General features: G+C 36.9%; 1 protein-coding gene across 1 annotated transcript in view; it reads left to right on the top strand.

The window, feature by feature from the left end:
- LOC107565484 (zeta-sarcoglycan) overlaps positions 1-18646 on the top strand; it is a gene marked incomplete at its 5' end in the record, with an annotated part of 74326 nt that overhangs the window by 49243 nt on the left and 6437 nt on the right. Inside the window, one exon of the mRNA XM_016250724.1 lies at positions 6605-6728. Coding sequence (XP_016106210.1) covers positions 6605-6728 — 124 coding nt within the window. The remainder of the gene's footprint in view (positions 1-6604; positions 6729-18646) is intronic.

The following is an 18646-nucleotide window of genomic DNA, read 5'->3' as shown; positions in this document are numbered from 1 at the left end:
TACTTAATGCATCAATTAAATCGACTAAGTTTGATCTCTAAGCATGGTATTTTGCATATGTAATTTGCTTGGGTGTGAATGCACAAATTAGTAAAGATTCTTAGAACATCAATATGTTGCATAGGTATCAGCATATAATATACACGCTTGTTTCGATCATAAGAAGGCGAATTCATAGATACTAAACAAGGTAAGATTACATATAGTGAAAAGGGATGATCAGGAATGGGTTCCCTCACAAGCATACTAAAATAGTCTACAAATATCAAAGACAAAATACACAATGACAATAATATACCCAATGGCCTGAAGAATATGTGTGTTCATTCAAATAACGGTTTTCCTATGAATTAACTAGAACACAGTCCATTTCTACTCTGCCTTTCCTTGGGACATGCAGGGATTTTCCCTGCTTTACATACTTTTGGCCAATAAACCCAGTGATATCAGCGTTGGTTGCCATGCAACAAAGAGGCCTGTTTCGGCTTCCTGGGGTGTTACGCATTCCGGGGGGAAGGGTTCATGGGTCCTCGTATTGCTTGTTAACTGAAGGGGGGTTACAGAGTATTTGTTAAATCTAAAAACAAAATATATATTGTGTGTTTGATTGGTCCAGATGCTACAATACTTTGAAGGACCTATCTGATAGGTAAGACTCAAACCACTGGAGTGTGGTTTGGTTAACCATGTCAAAAGCTGTGGACAGATCCAGCAATAGAAGTATTGAAGATCTGGAGTCCGCTCTTGCCAGTATTAGGGCTTCAACAACTTAGAGCAAGGCAGTCTCGGTTGAATGTCCACTTCTGAAACCAGACTGGTTGCTGTCAAGGAGGTTGTTCTGTGTGAGAAAGGCAGATACTTGGTTGAACACAGCTCGTTCAAGTGTTTTTGCAATGAAAGGAAGAAGGGAAACCGGTCTGTAGTTATCTAAAAGAGATGGGTTAAGGGCGGGTTTCTTAAGTAGTGGGGTTATACGAGCCTGTCTAAATGTTGAGGAGAAAACACCAGTGTAAAGGGATATGTTAATAATGTGAGTGAGTGCTGGTACAACTACAGGATAAATGGCTTGAAGGAGATGAGATGGAATAGGATCAAGCGGACAAGTAGTAAGATGATTAGAAAGGATGAGTTTGGAGACTTCTGCCTGAGAGAGTGAAGAGAAGGATGTTAATGAGTGTATGTTTGCTGATAAGATGTGCTTGACAGATTGTGGTGTGGAAAATTGTGCACTGATGTTTTTAATTGTATTAATGAAAAACGTGGCAAAGTCGTCAGCTATTAGAGTTGATGCAAGAGGGGGCATTAAGACTGCTTTTGTGCTCCAGGTTCACATATATATGTGACCCCAGTCAGGGACATTAACCATGGATTCTTATCTCTCTCCATCTTTTCAGCTAAAGGCCACTCTTAGACTCATCTTTCAAGCATCTGACAAGAATCGTCTCATACCTGGCTTTTCCAGCTCTTGAGTTCTCATTCCTTTTTCTTCTTCTCTCATAATGGTTGTGGTTAAAGTTTGGGTAGAGCAAGATGGTTCTAAATCATGACAAAAGTGCAGCTGTGACCCTGAGCCTGTGAGTGACTGGTTGGGCATGATCGTGCCTTGAAATTAAATTTGATTGACTTGAGAGTTGGAAGGCTTGAAGAAATACTACTGAGGTGCTTCAATTATCATAGCACAGACTTATATGAGTGTCAGTTGCATATGTGTGATTATACTTGAGATTCATTGTAGGTGTGATCCTGGCAACGCGACCCTCTCAAATCCACATTAAATTACCTTCCACTCATACGGACATTGAGTACATCCACCCCTCGGACTTGACCTTCAAATCAATTGATTACTTTATCACACAGGGATTATTCTGGCATCTATAGTGCCGTACCTCTCTGCCCATCCCTAATACTGTCAGTATGGATGAGTGAAGTAGTTTATTTCTCTCCATAAGAGCATAAACTTAATTTTAAGATGATTTTGAACCTGAGGATATGTGTGGTTTCGGCGTCATATTGATCTGTGGTGGTGACCTTTACATTTATTGAGCCATTTAGTAAATTGCCCTGGTTGTCATCAGTCTTTTCCACAGAATGAAAGTCACTCAGTTATATGCATCATATCATTGAAAGAATTCTGAGTACTCCTCAAAAATGATTATTATTAGTAGTAGTAGTAGTGGTATTTAGAATTTTTGAAGGAAAAAAAATATTTTCAAACGTTTGGGGTCAGTAAGGTTTTCAGGAATTAATAATTTTATTAAGGTTTTTAAAGACATTTATTTCAATTAATATTGATTTTATTTTTAATTTTCTATTCGCTGAATCCTGAAAAATTAGCCGCAGAACTGTGCTCAACATTTATAATACTAAGAAATGTTGTGCACCAAATCAACATATTTGTGAAACATCATGTGACACTGAAAAGTCAAAGGTTAGCAGTTGGTATTGAGCTGCTTAATGTCTTCATTGGTCTTAATCGCAAAAGTCAAAAGTCAGTACCCAGCTTCTGTAACCATGAGCATGTTGGAGACGTAGTGATAAATGATACGCCAAAGCACACAAAACTCACGAGAGGAGAAAATCTCATTTGGTGGCTTATTGTAGGAAGGTTTGAGAAAGTAGGAAACAATGCATAACAAAAAAAAAAGTTAACTGACTTTTTTTTTTTTAAAGGGAGAGGTTTATCTTATTTTTTGAAAACAATTTTTAAAACAATTTAAATATATATTTAATTTTAATCAACAATTTATGTTATGCTTTTCTATTTAATTTCTATTTAATACACTCAGGAAAAAGGGTACAAAACTGTTACTGGGGCGATACCCTTTCACTGACACTGAAGACTGGAGAAATGGCTGCTGAAAATTCAGCTTTGCTATCACAGGAATAAATTACATAATAAATTACATAAATATGTTGAAAAATAAAATATTTTAAAATTGTAAAATATTTTAAAATTGTAATCATATTTCAAATATTACTGTTTTACTGTATTTTTGGTCAAATAAATGAAGCCTTGGTGAGCATTTCAAAAACATGTACTGATTTTTTATTTAAATTTTTTTAATGTACTGACCTTTTGAACAGTGTATGGCAAAAATTATACATGCAAGTATGAGTCGGGTGAACAATACTGTAGATTGTTCACTAACTGTCTCTATCTGTCTCACTCTTTTTGTCTCTGTTTTACTCTAACATCTTGCTTTGAAGCGGCGCTGATGTGGTGACTTCCCAAGATGCACAGTCTCACTCGAGTGAATGATATTCTTCGACAGGAGTGAAATGAGATACAGTATCATTCCTTTATTCCTGTAACCTCCTTCCTCGCCGCAGCAGTGCTTTAGAGACTCAGTGGGCCTACCTTATTCCTACTTCCCTCTCTGACCATGGCGGTCCCACAGTTCTATCACTATCGATTAAATTATCAGCAATGGATGCGCACGGGCATGAAATTGCTTTACGTTCTCTCACAGGGTCTTGCTGCCAGCCACAATTTCCCCAGCCACATTTCACACAGCAGATGGGGAGGCTGCAAAAAGTCATTTTTGACCGATTCAAGGATTTGTCAGGGAATCTTGAGGACAGGAAATGGGCCATTGGGACAAGAGCTCAGTGAGCTATAAAGGAAACCCACTCAGAGGGTCAAGAGCTCCAGTGAACTTTCCTGAAAGCCTAATTTTTGGCGCCATTGTCTGCTGATTTAAGCACTTAAAGATTCTATGATGAAACGATTGTGATGATAATCGTGTTATGCAAAGCAGTGATGTCTTAATGTGTCTCGCTTCGCGCCAGCAAAACTAACTTGCAAAACTTTTGAAATTTCCTAAATGAGTTTCAAAGAATCCCCTTGGTTTTATCCTATAACATCATGGATCCCAGTAAGCGAGAAGCTCACATAGAGGAACTTTAAAACTTAGGGAGGCTTGAAAATGTCAAATGCAACGCTTTTCTCATCTTTGGCTTTAGCTGATGTGTATTTACTCATGGTACAGTGTCATTCATCAATCTGAAAGACTGCAACCAAAAGTAAATACTCAGAGAGGAACATGAAGTCAAAGGTTAGCAGTTGGTATTGAGCTGCTTAATGTCTTCATTGGTCTTATTCGCAAAAGTCAAAAGTCAGTACCCAGCTTCTGTAACCATGAGCATGTTGGAGACATAGTGATAAATGATACGCCAAAGCGCACAAAACTCACGAGAGGAGAAAATCTCATTTAGTGGCTTATTGTAGGAAGGTTTGTGAAAGTAGGAAACAATGTATAACAAAAAAAAAAAGTTAACTGACTTTTTTTTTTTTTTTTTTTTAAGGGAGAGGTTTATCTTATTTTTTTGAAAACTATTTTGAAAACTATTTAAATATATATTTAATTTTAATCAACAAGTTATGTTATGTTTTTCTATTTAATTTCTATTTAATACACTCAAGAAAAAGGGTACAAAACTGTTACTGGGGCGATACCCTTTCAAAAAGGGTACAATTTAGGAACTAAAATGTATTTTTAAGATGCTAATACATTTAAGGTACTAATATGTGCCATTTATAGGTACATAAGGTACAAAGATGTACCTTTTAGCTTTTGTGACAGCTTTGTACCTTTTTTTCTGAGAGTGTATGTGTGTAAATGTTACTAAAACTTTGGCAATTCAAAGCTTTTTTTAAAGAAATGACATCCATATTGCGTCTAACCGATCTAGAGCTGAAATCACAAATTCCAGGCTTTAATATGAAAAACTGCGAAGACTCTTAGCATGAACTTGTAGCTATTTACACATCTTAGTCACGTCAAAAGCACATCATAGAAATTGCCTGTCATGTTGCGGCAGCCAAAGTCAGACTATAAAAGGGAACTTTGGAGTAGCATAAGATCTTCAAATCGTAAGATTGAAATCGGATTTCAACCTCAGATGCTTCAGAGCTCTACATATGTATTCATATGGCATACATGCACAACATTTGAGTCTTGCTGTCCTATTGAGCTACAGATTCACAATGTGAATCTAGCAGATACATTACATTTCTATCACAGTAATATTCACTGTTGAATTCTGACTCTTGAATGACTTTTAATGGCTCAGTAAAGCTGAAAAATGCTAGTCAGAGCACCCCCTCATGAATGTATTTTGAAACAAAGACCAAAAATTTGCCAACAAGAAGAAGCAAAAGGAGTATAAATGTGATGTTAGTGTGAAACTCGAAATAGTCATATTTATTTATTGCTTTTCATATGACTGTAACATCCCACCGCATAAATTTGAGTGGCAGAAAAGGTCAAGATGTATGTTTGAATGGGTGAAATTGCTGGCGGAATAATGAATAAGGCAGATAAGAGACTAAAGCAGGCCTTTCTTGTCTTCCATATAAAATCAAGTCCACTCTCTGCACACTTAAGATATTTTGTTTTGCTGCTAAATTGCTTTGGAGCATGCTGAAACAGAAAATCAATGGTTTGATTGAGTTTTTCTTTTCAGAAGACATGGGATCTTACAGATAGAGCAAGATAGAACAAGGAAGGAAAGAAAAGAGTGAAAAAAGAGGGAACCATTAGGTCAAGTGACTGCTGTTCTGTATTCAGTCAACTCACCACGCCATGGCTATATTGTGCTTTGATGCTACAAATTAAGTAAATATAGGTTATTTTAATTTTTTTATTTTAATATCATCGGTGTATCATTGTGCGTTTAAAGGAATACATTATCATTCAAAAGTTCAAGATCAGTATGATTGTTTTTTTAAAGAAATTAATACGTTTATTCAGAAAAGATGCATTACATTAATCAAAAGTGAAAGAGTAGACAGGTATAATGTTAAAGATTTCCATTTCAAAGAAATGCAGTTCCTTTGAACTTTCTGTAAATCAGAGAATCCTAAATATATATGAAGAATTCAGATGCAAAAGCCTCTAAGTGCCGTTTTAAATTTTCAACGAGCATTTTTATCAGGCTCCTATATTTATGTTCAAAAACATAAATATAGGATAATATTTATGTTCATATATATATATACTGTATATGTTTTTTTTTTCTTCTAACTGTGCTCTCCCTCTTTACAGTCTGCATATCATGTGTCTCTCATAAGTCTAACATAGCACTAAACAGAGCTTGAATGTGAAGCCCATAATTAGTCTGCATTGTTTGGGAAAGTGAAATGTTCCAGCATTGTTATACTAAATATCAGCACTCTTGAAGTGCCTCTTGTTCAATCAAATTAGAGGACCTGAACTAACTGTTGTTTTTCTGGCACAAAACAATGGGTTTTAAGTGAATGAACTCAACTGGGATGACAGCTGACATAATTAAACTTCAACCCCACAGCTAAAAAGTAATATACTCCCTAATTTACTTAACCGAGAATAGCAATGAGCAGCAGTATTCTTCTTTCAAATCAAAACATAAAATGCCATGGAAGGACACAGTCATTAAATTGCTTTTTGAATAGGTTCTTTGATGTGAATCATCTGAACAGTCACTGACTCACTCGAATGAATCAGACGTTTGCTGCCTATGAGAGAAGTTTGTTTAGCAAGGTTTTGATTATTATTTGATCAACTGAAAGCTGTGTGCACATTAAAAACATGTTACTTCATAAAAGTCTGTCTTCCTCTAACAGGCTAGAGTCCCCGACGAGGACACTGACACTGGAGGCCCCTAAAGGTGTTGAAGTCAACGCAGGAGTAGGGGAATTCAAAGCTTCTTGTAGGAAAGATCTCACTTTAGAGTCTTCAGAAGGAGAGGTGAGTATGTGAAATCGTATATACACTCTTACAAATAAAGGTGCTTCAAAAGGTTCTTCAAGCGATGCCATAGAAGAACCATTTAGTCAAAGGTTCTTTAAAGAACCAGGTCTTTCTTACCTTTTTGTAATCTGAAGAACCTTCTTTCGACACAAAGAACCTTTTGTGAAACAGAAAGGTTCTTCAGACGTTAAAGGTTCTTTATGGAACCATTTAGACAAAAAAGGTTCTTCTATGGCATCGTGAAGCGCCTTTATTTTTAAGAGTGTAAAGGAAACCATGTGGATGTCAGAAAGGTTAATAGCAGTAGTATAACCAGGAATGCCATGGATGAACAAAAAGGTTACAGGTTCTGATGAGCAAGAAACTGCTGAGTTACCAAGATTATAACCAATATTCCGAAACAAAAACAACACAAACCATTATACGTAAAATAATTATATGTTGTGTCTTTACTGAACACAATTTGGGAGATTCATGGCTTCATCTAACAAACAAACAATCAAATAATAATAAAAAAAATAATAATATGCACAACTGTTTTCAGCATTGATATCTAAATGATCATGTGACATCACATTTTAAAATGTCAAAATTGAAAATGGTTATTTTAAATTCTAGTATTATTTCACAATATCACTTTTTTACTGTATTTGTGATTAAATAAATACAAGCATGGTGAGCATAAAATAATTATTTCAAAAAAAAAAATGTTTCATTCATTTTGAATGGTAGTGTAATAACTAATTGATCTTTGTCAGCAACAACTGGTGTGTTTAGTAAAGACATGGAAATGCATGATTATTTGTGTGTAATTTGTATAAACAGACTGTGCTTGTCTACTATTGTTGTTTATGCCAAGCACACTACTGTAAGTCATTTTTCGGAGCATTTTAAAACTCGCAATTTCTTGTTTTCTGTCATTTTGGGGAGCACTTCTGACAACTCATCGCCGGCTATGTGCGTCAATTACAGGATCATTCACCACACATAGTACACTTACCAATACATGAGTCGATTCTTGACAACATGTCAACAAACTACTTGAGATAGAATGGTGTGTTTTAGTTTTGCACTGCTTCATCCTCCTCTCACGCCTTTTCAGTTTCTTGCAGTTTCTTACATCTCTCTCTCTTGTGCACACATCTGACGACTTCCTGGGATAGTTGATCCAAAAATTTTAATTCTGTCATAATTAACTAGGCGGGGCAAATACCGCACTGACCAACTGTCACATCCTACCTGTACTACGACTGAACGACAATAGAGAAGTTAATATTAATATGAAAAATATTGCATGCATTTTGTTTGTGATGCATCTGCTACATTACTTCAGTGGCTATTCTGTATCACAGCAACCGAGTGTCTCAACTGAAAAAAAAAAAAGCCTCTGTAGCACTCGCAAGCATTCACAGCTAGGCATTTTCAGAAGAGCGCTTGCCGTTTTCAGCTGGCTAAAGGCGCTTTGATGGACACATGGCATAAGGAGCTGACTTTCACCCGATCATGTACAATGTACAGAATATGTGAAACAATGCAAACACGATGCTGAATCGAGTGTATATGTATATGCCTTATAGGCGTTTTTTTTTCATTGGCTCTGCGTTAAATGCTTTTTCCTGTATTTCTTTTTATTTTGTTTGCACACAATGTTTAATGTTTTAAAACTGAAAAAACACAGGATTTAATTTATAAGCTTGTTCTGATAAGATTGTTCGGAAATGGTGACAAAATTAAAGTTTGATTAAAAACGCCTTTCTCATTAAGCGTCATTTAAATAAACGTATATTCGAATATTTGTTTTTTTATGAGCTCAAATATTCGAATGCAATATTTTTTTTTTAAATGCCCATCCCTACACAGAAGCAATCTTACTGGCAGCATGTACTGTACTTCCATCAAGAACTGAATGAGTTATCTAATGTTCACATTTCATATAATGTGTTACATTACATCTTTTGTTAAGTTGGTGTGACTTCTGGTCAGATGTGAGTAGACCATGTCCTCTGTAATTGCCTACACCAAGCACCTCCTGTATACTTCAGGTCATTCTCCTTTTCCTTGTTCCTGATCTCCTCCTGTTATACACTCATCTGTCTCCATCTTTCCCTGTCTACAAGCCTGATTCACTGTCCCATAACTGCAATGTTAGTGTAATTCCACAAGCACCTTGAACATGTTTAGATTATCCATGCTCACCGACCTTCCTTCCCTCTCGTTTAAATTAGTGCCGCCATGTTGAGCTGTCCATAGCTCTCTTTCTCTCTTCCTTTCTCTCTCTCTCTCCTTCTCCTATCTCACTTTAGTTATACTGCCCAGGCTATTTAATTAACTTCCATGAGTCCAAGTCATATATCATGCTGCGCTGTCACCTCTTTGGGATTTTTTTCTTCTTCTTCTTCATTCGTGGTGCAGGATGGTGCTGTGAGGAGTGATATAAGAGACAAAGTGGCTGATGCACAGTAAGGGTGCTAATAAAGCTTACATAATTTCTTACAAGAATTGTTCAAGTGATTGTGATGCAAAATCACCAAAAGTTGGTCCGTAAGAATCGTGCACATATATATATATATATATATATATATATATATATATATATATATATATATATATATATAATTATATATTATTATATATATATATTATAACTTGATGGCGAAGCTGAATTTTCAGTCTTTCTCCAGTCTTTAGTGTCATCAATTGAATGCATCCTTGCAGAATATATCAGAAATCAACCTTATTCATTCAGGCAATTAAATTATAAATTATTTTATAAATAAATTAAATTATTTTACAAATCTCTCCTGAACACACTATTGAGCTAGTGTGGATGGCGAGTCTTCCAGTAAATAAAGACTATTTTTTCAGTCTCACAAAGCTATTGTATTGCTTTAGCATCCTTTTTGAAACTTTAAAGGTTTGCATTCATACTAATTGTCTGGAAAAGACCGCTACTAGTACATTTTGGTTTAATATTTCTTGTTTTGAGTTTCACCGAAGAAAGTCTTTTGGTTTTGGAATGACATGACTATTTGGCCTTTGTCTCGGTCTCTCTCTTTCTTGCCTACCTCTTGCTTTTGCTCTCTCTCTCTCTCTCTTTGCCCTTCTTTATGAACAAGCTCAGTAATTTAGAACAAATGCTCATATCAGCACAATCCCATCCTGTTTGCCCCCATCTCTCCCTGTAATTCTCCAGAGGGACGAGACGCTGAAAATAAATGCCTCTGTCAATTTGGAAAAGAGAATCAAGTGCATTAGACAGCTGAGACAGAAATCAAATCAATGTTGTCAGCAGCCGACTCTTAAGAGGGCAATGTTAAAAAGTTTGGGGTGAGAGAATTAAGGGGAATGGCTGACTGGGTCCATGTCCTATTGCCTTTTCTCTTCCTGCTGCCCATTGAGATCAAGGGAAATGAGAAGTGACTGCTGTATGTGCTCTGATAGCTCTCGTGAGAGAGAGAGAGAAAGAGAGAGAGAGATAAAGAGAGGGAGGGAGAAGAGACCCTGAATACTGTTTCTTTAGTTGAAGGCATTACAGCATTGTAAAGTAAAATTAAAAGATTAAAGATTAAAACAGCCTAAACTGGTTTACTGTCTTCCAGCCTGAACTGTTTTACTGGTTTTGGGTGCTTTTCATCTGATAAGACTGGGGAAACAATTTGAAAATTAAACAGTCAAAGCCTATTTGCACTAGACATGCTGGTTTCAGCTGCAGAAATGTCCTGGTCTTCTAGCCGCTAAATCCACCCGCGATCCCCAGGACAACAGTCTGCGCTGTGCCTTGGCAACAGCGGGACCTCTGCCAGCGGGATTGCGAGCCTGGCCGCTGTCATCAAACGCAGCCAGGCGAGAGCGGAGCGTGCGCAGCGAGAGCTCGCAGTGATGACAATCAGCTGCTCGAAAGCTGACCGCGCATGCTTTGCTCCTAAACAAACGACACACAAATCGTGTGTATCCCCTGCCGCCAGATATCGTGGGCAGGGAGAAACACAGCATTTGTAATGCCGTTCGCTCGCCATAGACTTTCTCATTGTTTTATATATATGAGTGCTTGTGCGGACAGACAACAGTAAATAGACAGACACATACACAGAGCGCTACTGAAGAGCAGAAGCTGGTTTGCGCCCGGCCGGATGTGCTTTTATGCTTTCTGGTGCTTACGTCACCCTGCTCGTGACGTCTCGCTGCTCCATTGGACGGATTTGACACGTGCTTCAGAACGTGGTCACGCAAGGGCGTTCCCAAAGCGACTCGACGCAGCTCGAGTTCCTGAAGGGGAAACACGCTTGTGGTGAAAAACTTTCAACACAGATATTGGGTAACTTATTGCACATTTCTCGTCAGTTTCAAAGTTCAGTGAGTGGTGCTAAAACGCATGTGCAATACATGAACGTGGCCATATTTTTATTATGTTGCTTCAGGTACCTATTGTGGCAGTTGAGAATTAAAATGTCCAGAGAGTGTCGCTAAACAGTTAATGCTCTATCGCAGGGATCGTCAAATCTGGCCCATGAGATTCACTTTCCTGCGGAGTTTAGCTCTAACCCTAATCACACCTGAGCATGCTAATCAATGTCTTCAGGATCATTTGAAAATCACAGGTAGGTGAGTTTGATCAGGGTTGGAGCCAGGGCAAGGTTTGAGGAACCCTGCTCTATTGTGTTGGAAAATAACAAACCTCCTACAGCAGGGGTGTCAGACTCAATTCCTGGAGGGCTGGAGCTCTGCAGATTTTAGATTTAACCCTAATTAAACACACCTGATCCAAGTAATCAAGTCAGGTTTATTTGAAAACTACATGGTATGTGTGTTGGAGCAGGGTTGGAACAAAACTCTGAGTTTGAACACCCCTGCCCTACACCAAACCCAAGCCTAAACCTACCTGATAGTATTAACAAAAGCAAAAGTGATATAAAAACACATATGCTGATGCAACTGTGCTGTTTTAACTTCCTTATACATGGGTTTGAGCTGTTCTGTCATTCGTACCGAAACTCTTCACCTCATAAGTGCAACGCCGTATCATGTGAGATACAGAGCAAACCTACTGCGATAAACCCATACATGAAGCTGTATATGTGACACGAACATTCAACAGTATCAGTTTTCAAATCTTGCAGCATGTTAAAATAATTTTGAAGTTATAACATAATATTGTGCAAGCAATTGTGCCAAAATTAGGCTTTCTTAATTGAAGCTCAAAATATGTGTGAAAAAGAATAAAAGTTGTCAGAATTTTACTGCTTCTAATCTGGACACTGCATCGATTCGTATGTATAGGTGCGTTTTTTTGAGTTTTGCAGAAACCTAGGTAGAGGCTTGTATTTACAATGAGCCTAGGTAGCTCATCATCACCAGCAACTACCTGCTACCTGCTAACAATGACAAAACGGACAAGATGCAGTACCTTCACTACCCCGTAGATGGAAATATTACTTATTTTGTAGCAGAAATAAACTGCTGCAGAAAAATAAATAGTTGCATTACTCATCACAGATGAAGTAGATTGGAGTAAATTTTACATATATCTATTTAAAAATGTTGTCAATTAGAGAGTAAAAGTTGCTAATGATGCTCAGTAAAAGTCAATTGCATTTACTCAAATACTTTACACCCCCATGGGTACATTCAAATGTCAGATGAATAAGCAATTTAGAGTATAATGAAGTAAGAGATGGGCCATAAAATGTATATTTATTTCAGCTAACACAAGTGTTAACCTCAGCCAATTAATGATGGTACATAATGATTATAATTACTTAAAAATAACATTAACTGAATGAAGTTACTTCACTACAGTAAGGACATGTAATGCTGTGGATGTGTTCTATAGTATTTTTAATGAAGATTTTTTTGTTGTTGTTTTTTTTAAGTTATGGATCACACAAAATCATTGGAAAGAGAATGGGGGGGGGGATGATCAAGGCTCTGGTGTCCTTTAGGTTTCATATGTATACAACAACACTTTGTCTTCCATCGCACTACAGTATATACTGTATATGCAGTAAAAACAGTAATATTGCAAAATAGTATTATTACATGATCCTTCATCGGTCATTCTAATATGCTAATCTGGTGCTCAATAAATATTTCTTATTGCTATCAATGTTGGACAAACATGGAAACAGTGATACTTATTTTGATGAATATATGAATAGAGCAGCATTTATTTGAAATATTTTTTGAACAAAATAAACATCTTTACAGTCACTTGCTGTATAAAAGTATCAATTTCTTTACCTCAAACTTTGAATGGCAGTGTGTATACAGATGCAATTATGTTAGAGAGCATCTAAAAGAAAAGTTCAACATAAGAAGCTAATTCTACTTTTGAATGGCCAGATAAAACAGAGCTATGTTAATGTGCTCAAGATTACCCCAGTATAGCCCTCAACTAGATCAGTTTTCATTGCGAATAAACACCATCACATCATCACCATGGATGAAATTAAGTACCTATTTTGTTGTTGTGCTTGTGTTATATGGCAGCTGCAGAGCCTATTAAAACCCCCATTCTCCCCACCTGAACACTCCCTCTCACTTCAGCCAGCCAATGAGGCGGTTGATATAGATACATATGGTGCAGACAAGCCAAGGAGACAGGGGAGCTGAAGCAGGCATATGTACGCTAATGTTTCATTTGTTTGTGCAGAGCTTCAATATGGTGTCCATTTGAGACCAGCCTTTAAGCCCATGCATCTTAATAAAGCCACTAGGGTGTGTGATAGGGACAAAGTAACGAGAGAAATGCTCCTAAACTAGCCCTGCCACTGAAGCAGACTCATCTATCAGCGGACAAATCTATCAGAAGCCCAGTGGTGTAGGAGAGAAGGTGGTAGATCCTACGAGGTTAATAATCCAACAGCCAAATTACTGCCAGCGGTTTGTTTTGCCCCTGTGTTGTTTCTGCGTGATGGCGTCGAGGTTTTATTTTCTATTATTCTGGAGTATGGAGTCCCTTGGCACTGCTCTCTGCTGTGACTAGCGGCACTTTTATTTTTATTTGATTGATTGATTTATTTATTTTTAAGTGTTGCTCTAAAAAACTGGGAGGAAATTTCGTTTTTTGAGTGTTTTTATTTGTGCCAGTTCCATTTGGGCTTATCTGTCTGTTGTTGCTCTCCTCTCTGAAGTCTTTTGCCAGTCGTATAGGATTCTTGTGTTAGCCATATGGCTGTTTATAATCTAAAAATGTTTCTGATGCCACATTATGGGTTCTAATCAGCACATTGGCTGTAGTTATCATCTGTTAGGAGAGGAAAAGTAAGGCTTTTGTGGATTCTCAAAAGTACCAGCGATGTACATGGTTTTCTAAAGTGCTAGAGAAAAAATGTTCTGTGTGAAACTTTCTTCTATGGCATCAGACTTTAAACCCTCCTGTTTTGGTATTGTAATCTATATGTTAAGACCCAAACCGTATCCCATGGAAGTATGTGAATATAAACACCGTTTTGAAGTGTGATAGAATGCAATTCTTAATGCAACACAAGGGCACATTACACACAACACAACACACATTAGCAGGCATTAGACGTTAACCTGTTCTTTAATATAGTTGGTTTTCTGTGATAATGGAGCAATGTTTTGCTCCTGGTGAGCATGTTAGATAAAGTTTGTCAAACTTCCAAAAAATTGTGCCTAGCTACCTATATAATAGCACATCTGGTTTAAAGGTACACTGTGTAACTTTTGGCACTCTAGCAGTTAACAAAAGTCTGAATATAAACACTTATTATGGGCATACTATAGTGATTCAGACAAAAAAAAAAGTTACATAGTGTACCTTTATTGGAATGCATATTTCAAGGTAACTCTTATCACCCACTTGAGTACTGAGGTCTATTTCCAACAATATCTTTAAGAATTATATTGACTTTCATTTTTTGGACAAAGTACACTGAGGTATTTTTTTAGAATATCATCATTTTGTGTTGCACGGATCATCATACAGGTTTGGAACAACATGATGGATAGTAAATGATGACAGAATTTTGATTGATTGATTGATTTTTTTTTTCTAAATTATCCCTTTACATATACACAAACAAGCCAATAATTGTAGTATTAATATTTAAAAAAATAATAAAACCTTAAACAATCCAGATCTAAATGCCTCAGATTGAAACTGGACAGCTGTACTGATATTAATCATAACTAATCTAAAAGCAGCATTTACTGTGAACTGAGAAAAGATAACAGTGCTTCATTCAGCACAGCACATGAGATTACATATTTATTTAATTGCAACGCATTCTTTCTGATTTGATAATTGAGATATACCATATTGTGTTCTCAGGCATTGTTCAAATTAATTTAATAAAAGTTACCGGTCAACTGGCAAGTAACATTAAGTAACATAAAGTTTCATATACTCTCCAGCACTGGTTCTTTTCTCACATTTGGAGCTCGGCATGTTGTTAATTCATAGGCCCTGTATATGTATATATAAACTTGGCTGGCTAATTTCCTAATTGGCTTTATTTGTCATGTGGCGCGTGGTCTAAACATTACCATATTTTTGTGACCATTTAGCCTCTGTAGAATAATGTGAAATACCAGTATGCAGCCCCAGGTCCATAAACTTTTACCTTTCAAAGCTCCTACCATCATTTTATATTAGTAAACCCAGAAGTAAATGAAACGTGCGGCAACTTCACGCTAGAACTGTATGATTGTCACGGTCGTAGAGACAAGAACAAAAGAGATTGAGATTGGAGATCTCAGCAATCTGTCTGTATTTTATAGCTTGCAACGCAACTCATCTCCAGAGCGTAATGGAGTGTGCGCTACACACCAGTGACCTCATGAAGTCTGATGGGTCACCTGTTTGTGTTTCTATCCCCCGCCCTTCATTTACCTCTTCACATCCTCTCCAGCTTTAGCTGTCTTCCCTTTCCTCGACCTGTTCTCTCTCATTTGCTTCTTCTCTCCTCCAGCTGTGACATGGGAGAAATCGTGCATGAAAAATTTTTTGGACCGACAATAATTGGCCTTCCCTGCACATTGGCCTATAATTGGCCTAACCCTGATAGTGTTTCCAGAGCAGGAAGAGGTTTGTAAAGAACACACCAAGAGTTTTTTTGTTTGTTTGTTTGTTTTATCCCATGGTTGACTAACAGTAATTCATACAGACACTTTCATTTGGGGCGGGTGCCATCTTTAATCCTCTCATAAGATGACCTAAACGACTTCCGTTCCGACTTCTTTCTCTTGTCTCTATCTCTCTCTTGCTCCCCCTGGACAGCCTCCCGTCCCTCTCTCTTATAGTGTCTCTCGGTAGGGGTCGTGATAGCTGTCAGCAGGCTGTATTATTAGCCATGCCACATCTCAGAAAATTCCAGAATTCCGTCTATTGGCAGAAAACAGGAGTGTTTAAAATGGAATTGGATTTGAGGGCCAAAGCGGCACTCACCGGTATTAGGTGACACAATGCATGAGGACATGTCGGCTAACCGCATACCAAAATAGAATTTCAGTAATTTGGCAGTGAAGGGGATAAAGTGATAAAAGCATTTAGAGGACAAATACTACATCCTTTAAGAGAACTGAAACAGAAGGACATGTAATGCAGGGGACTTAGCTTTGGGGCAGAACATGTAGTGAAATAAATAATCAAGATTGTGATTAATATAATTAATCATGAAGCATTGATGATGACTTTTCATTTAAAGGCGTCATATGATGCGACTTCAATTTTTCCTTTCTCTTTGGAGTATTACAAGCTCTTGGTGCATAAAGAAGATCTGTAAAGTTGCAAAGACTAAAATCTCAAATCCAAAGAGATATTCTTTATAAAAGTTAAGACTTGTCCACGCCCTCCTGAAACGGTTCGTTTAAACACACCCCCACATGTCTACGTCACTGTGTGGGAAGATTTGCATAACACCGCCTAAATGTTCACGCAAAGAAAGAAGGCGTAACTTTTATTCTCGCTGTAGTATTGTTGTTGTCGCTGGCGCCATGTTGTGGAGATGCTGTGTGTTTCGTGTGAAAGCGAAACTACTTTGTTTGGCCTTCCAAAAGAGGACGATATCCGCTTTGTCATGCCTAGAGCTGATCTGTGCTGGTCGCTGAGGAAATACATCAACTTCACATTGTCCGCCGGCCTCCGCTCACTCAAGCCCGCCGTGTGTGACGCTGTGTAACGCATTTTATGGAAGACTGTTTCCCAAACCTGCAGAGTAGCATACAATGGGTCTGTGCTCAAAGGCTGTTCTATAAAGTCGGGCAGTTCCAACTTTGCAAGGACAGTCTGGAGCTACTGACTCAGAGCCTGTAAATAAATATTTTATATTTAAAGAATTTGCCACTGATGATTCAAACGCGAGTAGTGCTTGTTGTTTGTCGTTTCTCTGATCACAAATGCAGACATGGTTTTATGTGTACGCAGCGCGATACGCAACGTACGCGTAAAAACACAGTATAAGTCAATATAATCAGTAATTATGTCCCCACTGGATGCAACAAATGCCTCGTTTGTAATGGGTTTTATTGGTTTTGTCTCGCCATGCCGGGAGACGGCATCACAGTGTGTTAAGGGGCGTAACATTTCTGTCACACGCTTGAGGTATTCAGCCAATCACAACGCACTGGTTAACTGCCCAATCAGCGTACACCTCGCTTTTCAGAACGATGAGCTTTGTAAAAATCGATGCGTTTCAGAAAGGCGGGGCATAGAGGAGAAACAATAATGTACAGTATGTGGAAAATAATGTGTTTTTTAACCTTAAACCACATAAACACATTTCATTACACCAAATACACAAAATAATGGTTCTTTTTAGCAACATCATATGACCCCTTTAAGTTTCACTTGCATCAGAATTTCAGTTTATTTTTATAGTGGTAGTAGTAGGCATTCAGTGGCCCAAAAAGTATTTGAACACTTTTGGACATTTAAAAATGTCTGAATTCATTGCATTAGATAGAAATACCAAGTGACACCTTCACCTTTCTCAGAACTAACTTCACATTTTAGTGGCTTTTTTATTTTAATTTTTTTTATTGTTTTTAACGATCTGGTATCAAGATCATTTCTTTGTGGATTGATTGAGTGATGCACCAAAATTTTGGAAACATAAAGTATTGTTCTGAAACCGTAAACAAGCAAGCAAGCAAGTGTAAACGAACGAATTAACAAACACCTGACGAACAAATGAATGAATGAATCTTCACTTTTGTCCAAAATGGTTTTGTGGGGGCCAAAATTGTTGATCGAAACAGTGATGTTTAATTAGCCATATTTTGACTGTTTCAGCGTCTATTTCCTGATTTTTAGGAGACAAAAAATTTATTTGTTAAATGTATGCACTATATTACATAATCATTATATTATTAGTCGTGTCTTCATTACTAAAATAGATCTGTTTCAAAATCAAGTTTAAACATGAACACATAATAATTTAATTACAAAGTTTATATAAAAACTAATTACAAAGTTTATAAAAAAACTGACATATGTGCAATTTAAATGTTTGTATACAGCTCAATTCGTATTTGTATTAAACCTAGTGTTGATTATTAATTAAATATGATTATTGAATTGATTATGAAATAAAGTTTATTTTAATTTTTGCCTAAATAAAGCTTCTTCTTCTTCTTCTTCTTCTTCTTCTTCTTCTTCTTCTTCTTCTTCTTCTTCTTCTTCTTCTTCTTCTTCTTCTTCTTATTTTATTTTTCAAGTTAAACATTTATTCTGGTGCATCACTGGCAGACATCTTACCCTGCAAAAACAAATTTCAGGGAAGTAGAATTACAGCTTAAGTGTCTAAACATTGAATGCAACAGAGAAACAAAGTATTATTATTATTGTTATTATTATTATTTATAATATATATTTCATAATTTTGCAGTCCTACTACCCTTCAGTAAAATAAATAAATAAATAAATAAATAAATAAATAAATAAATAAATAAAT

This window comes from Sinocyclocheilus grahami, unplaced genomic scaffold (genome assembly GCF_001515645.1).
Source record: "Sinocyclocheilus grahami isolate Dianchi unplaced genomic scaffold, SAMN03320097.WGS_v1.1 scaffold1004.1, whole genome shotgun sequence".
Lineage (NCBI taxonomy): Eukaryota > Metazoa > Chordata > Actinopteri > Cypriniformes > Cyprinidae > Sinocyclocheilus > Sinocyclocheilus grahami.
The sequence above is the reverse complement of the archived record's forward strand: the minus strand, read 5'-3'. Positions and strand labels throughout refer to the sequence as shown.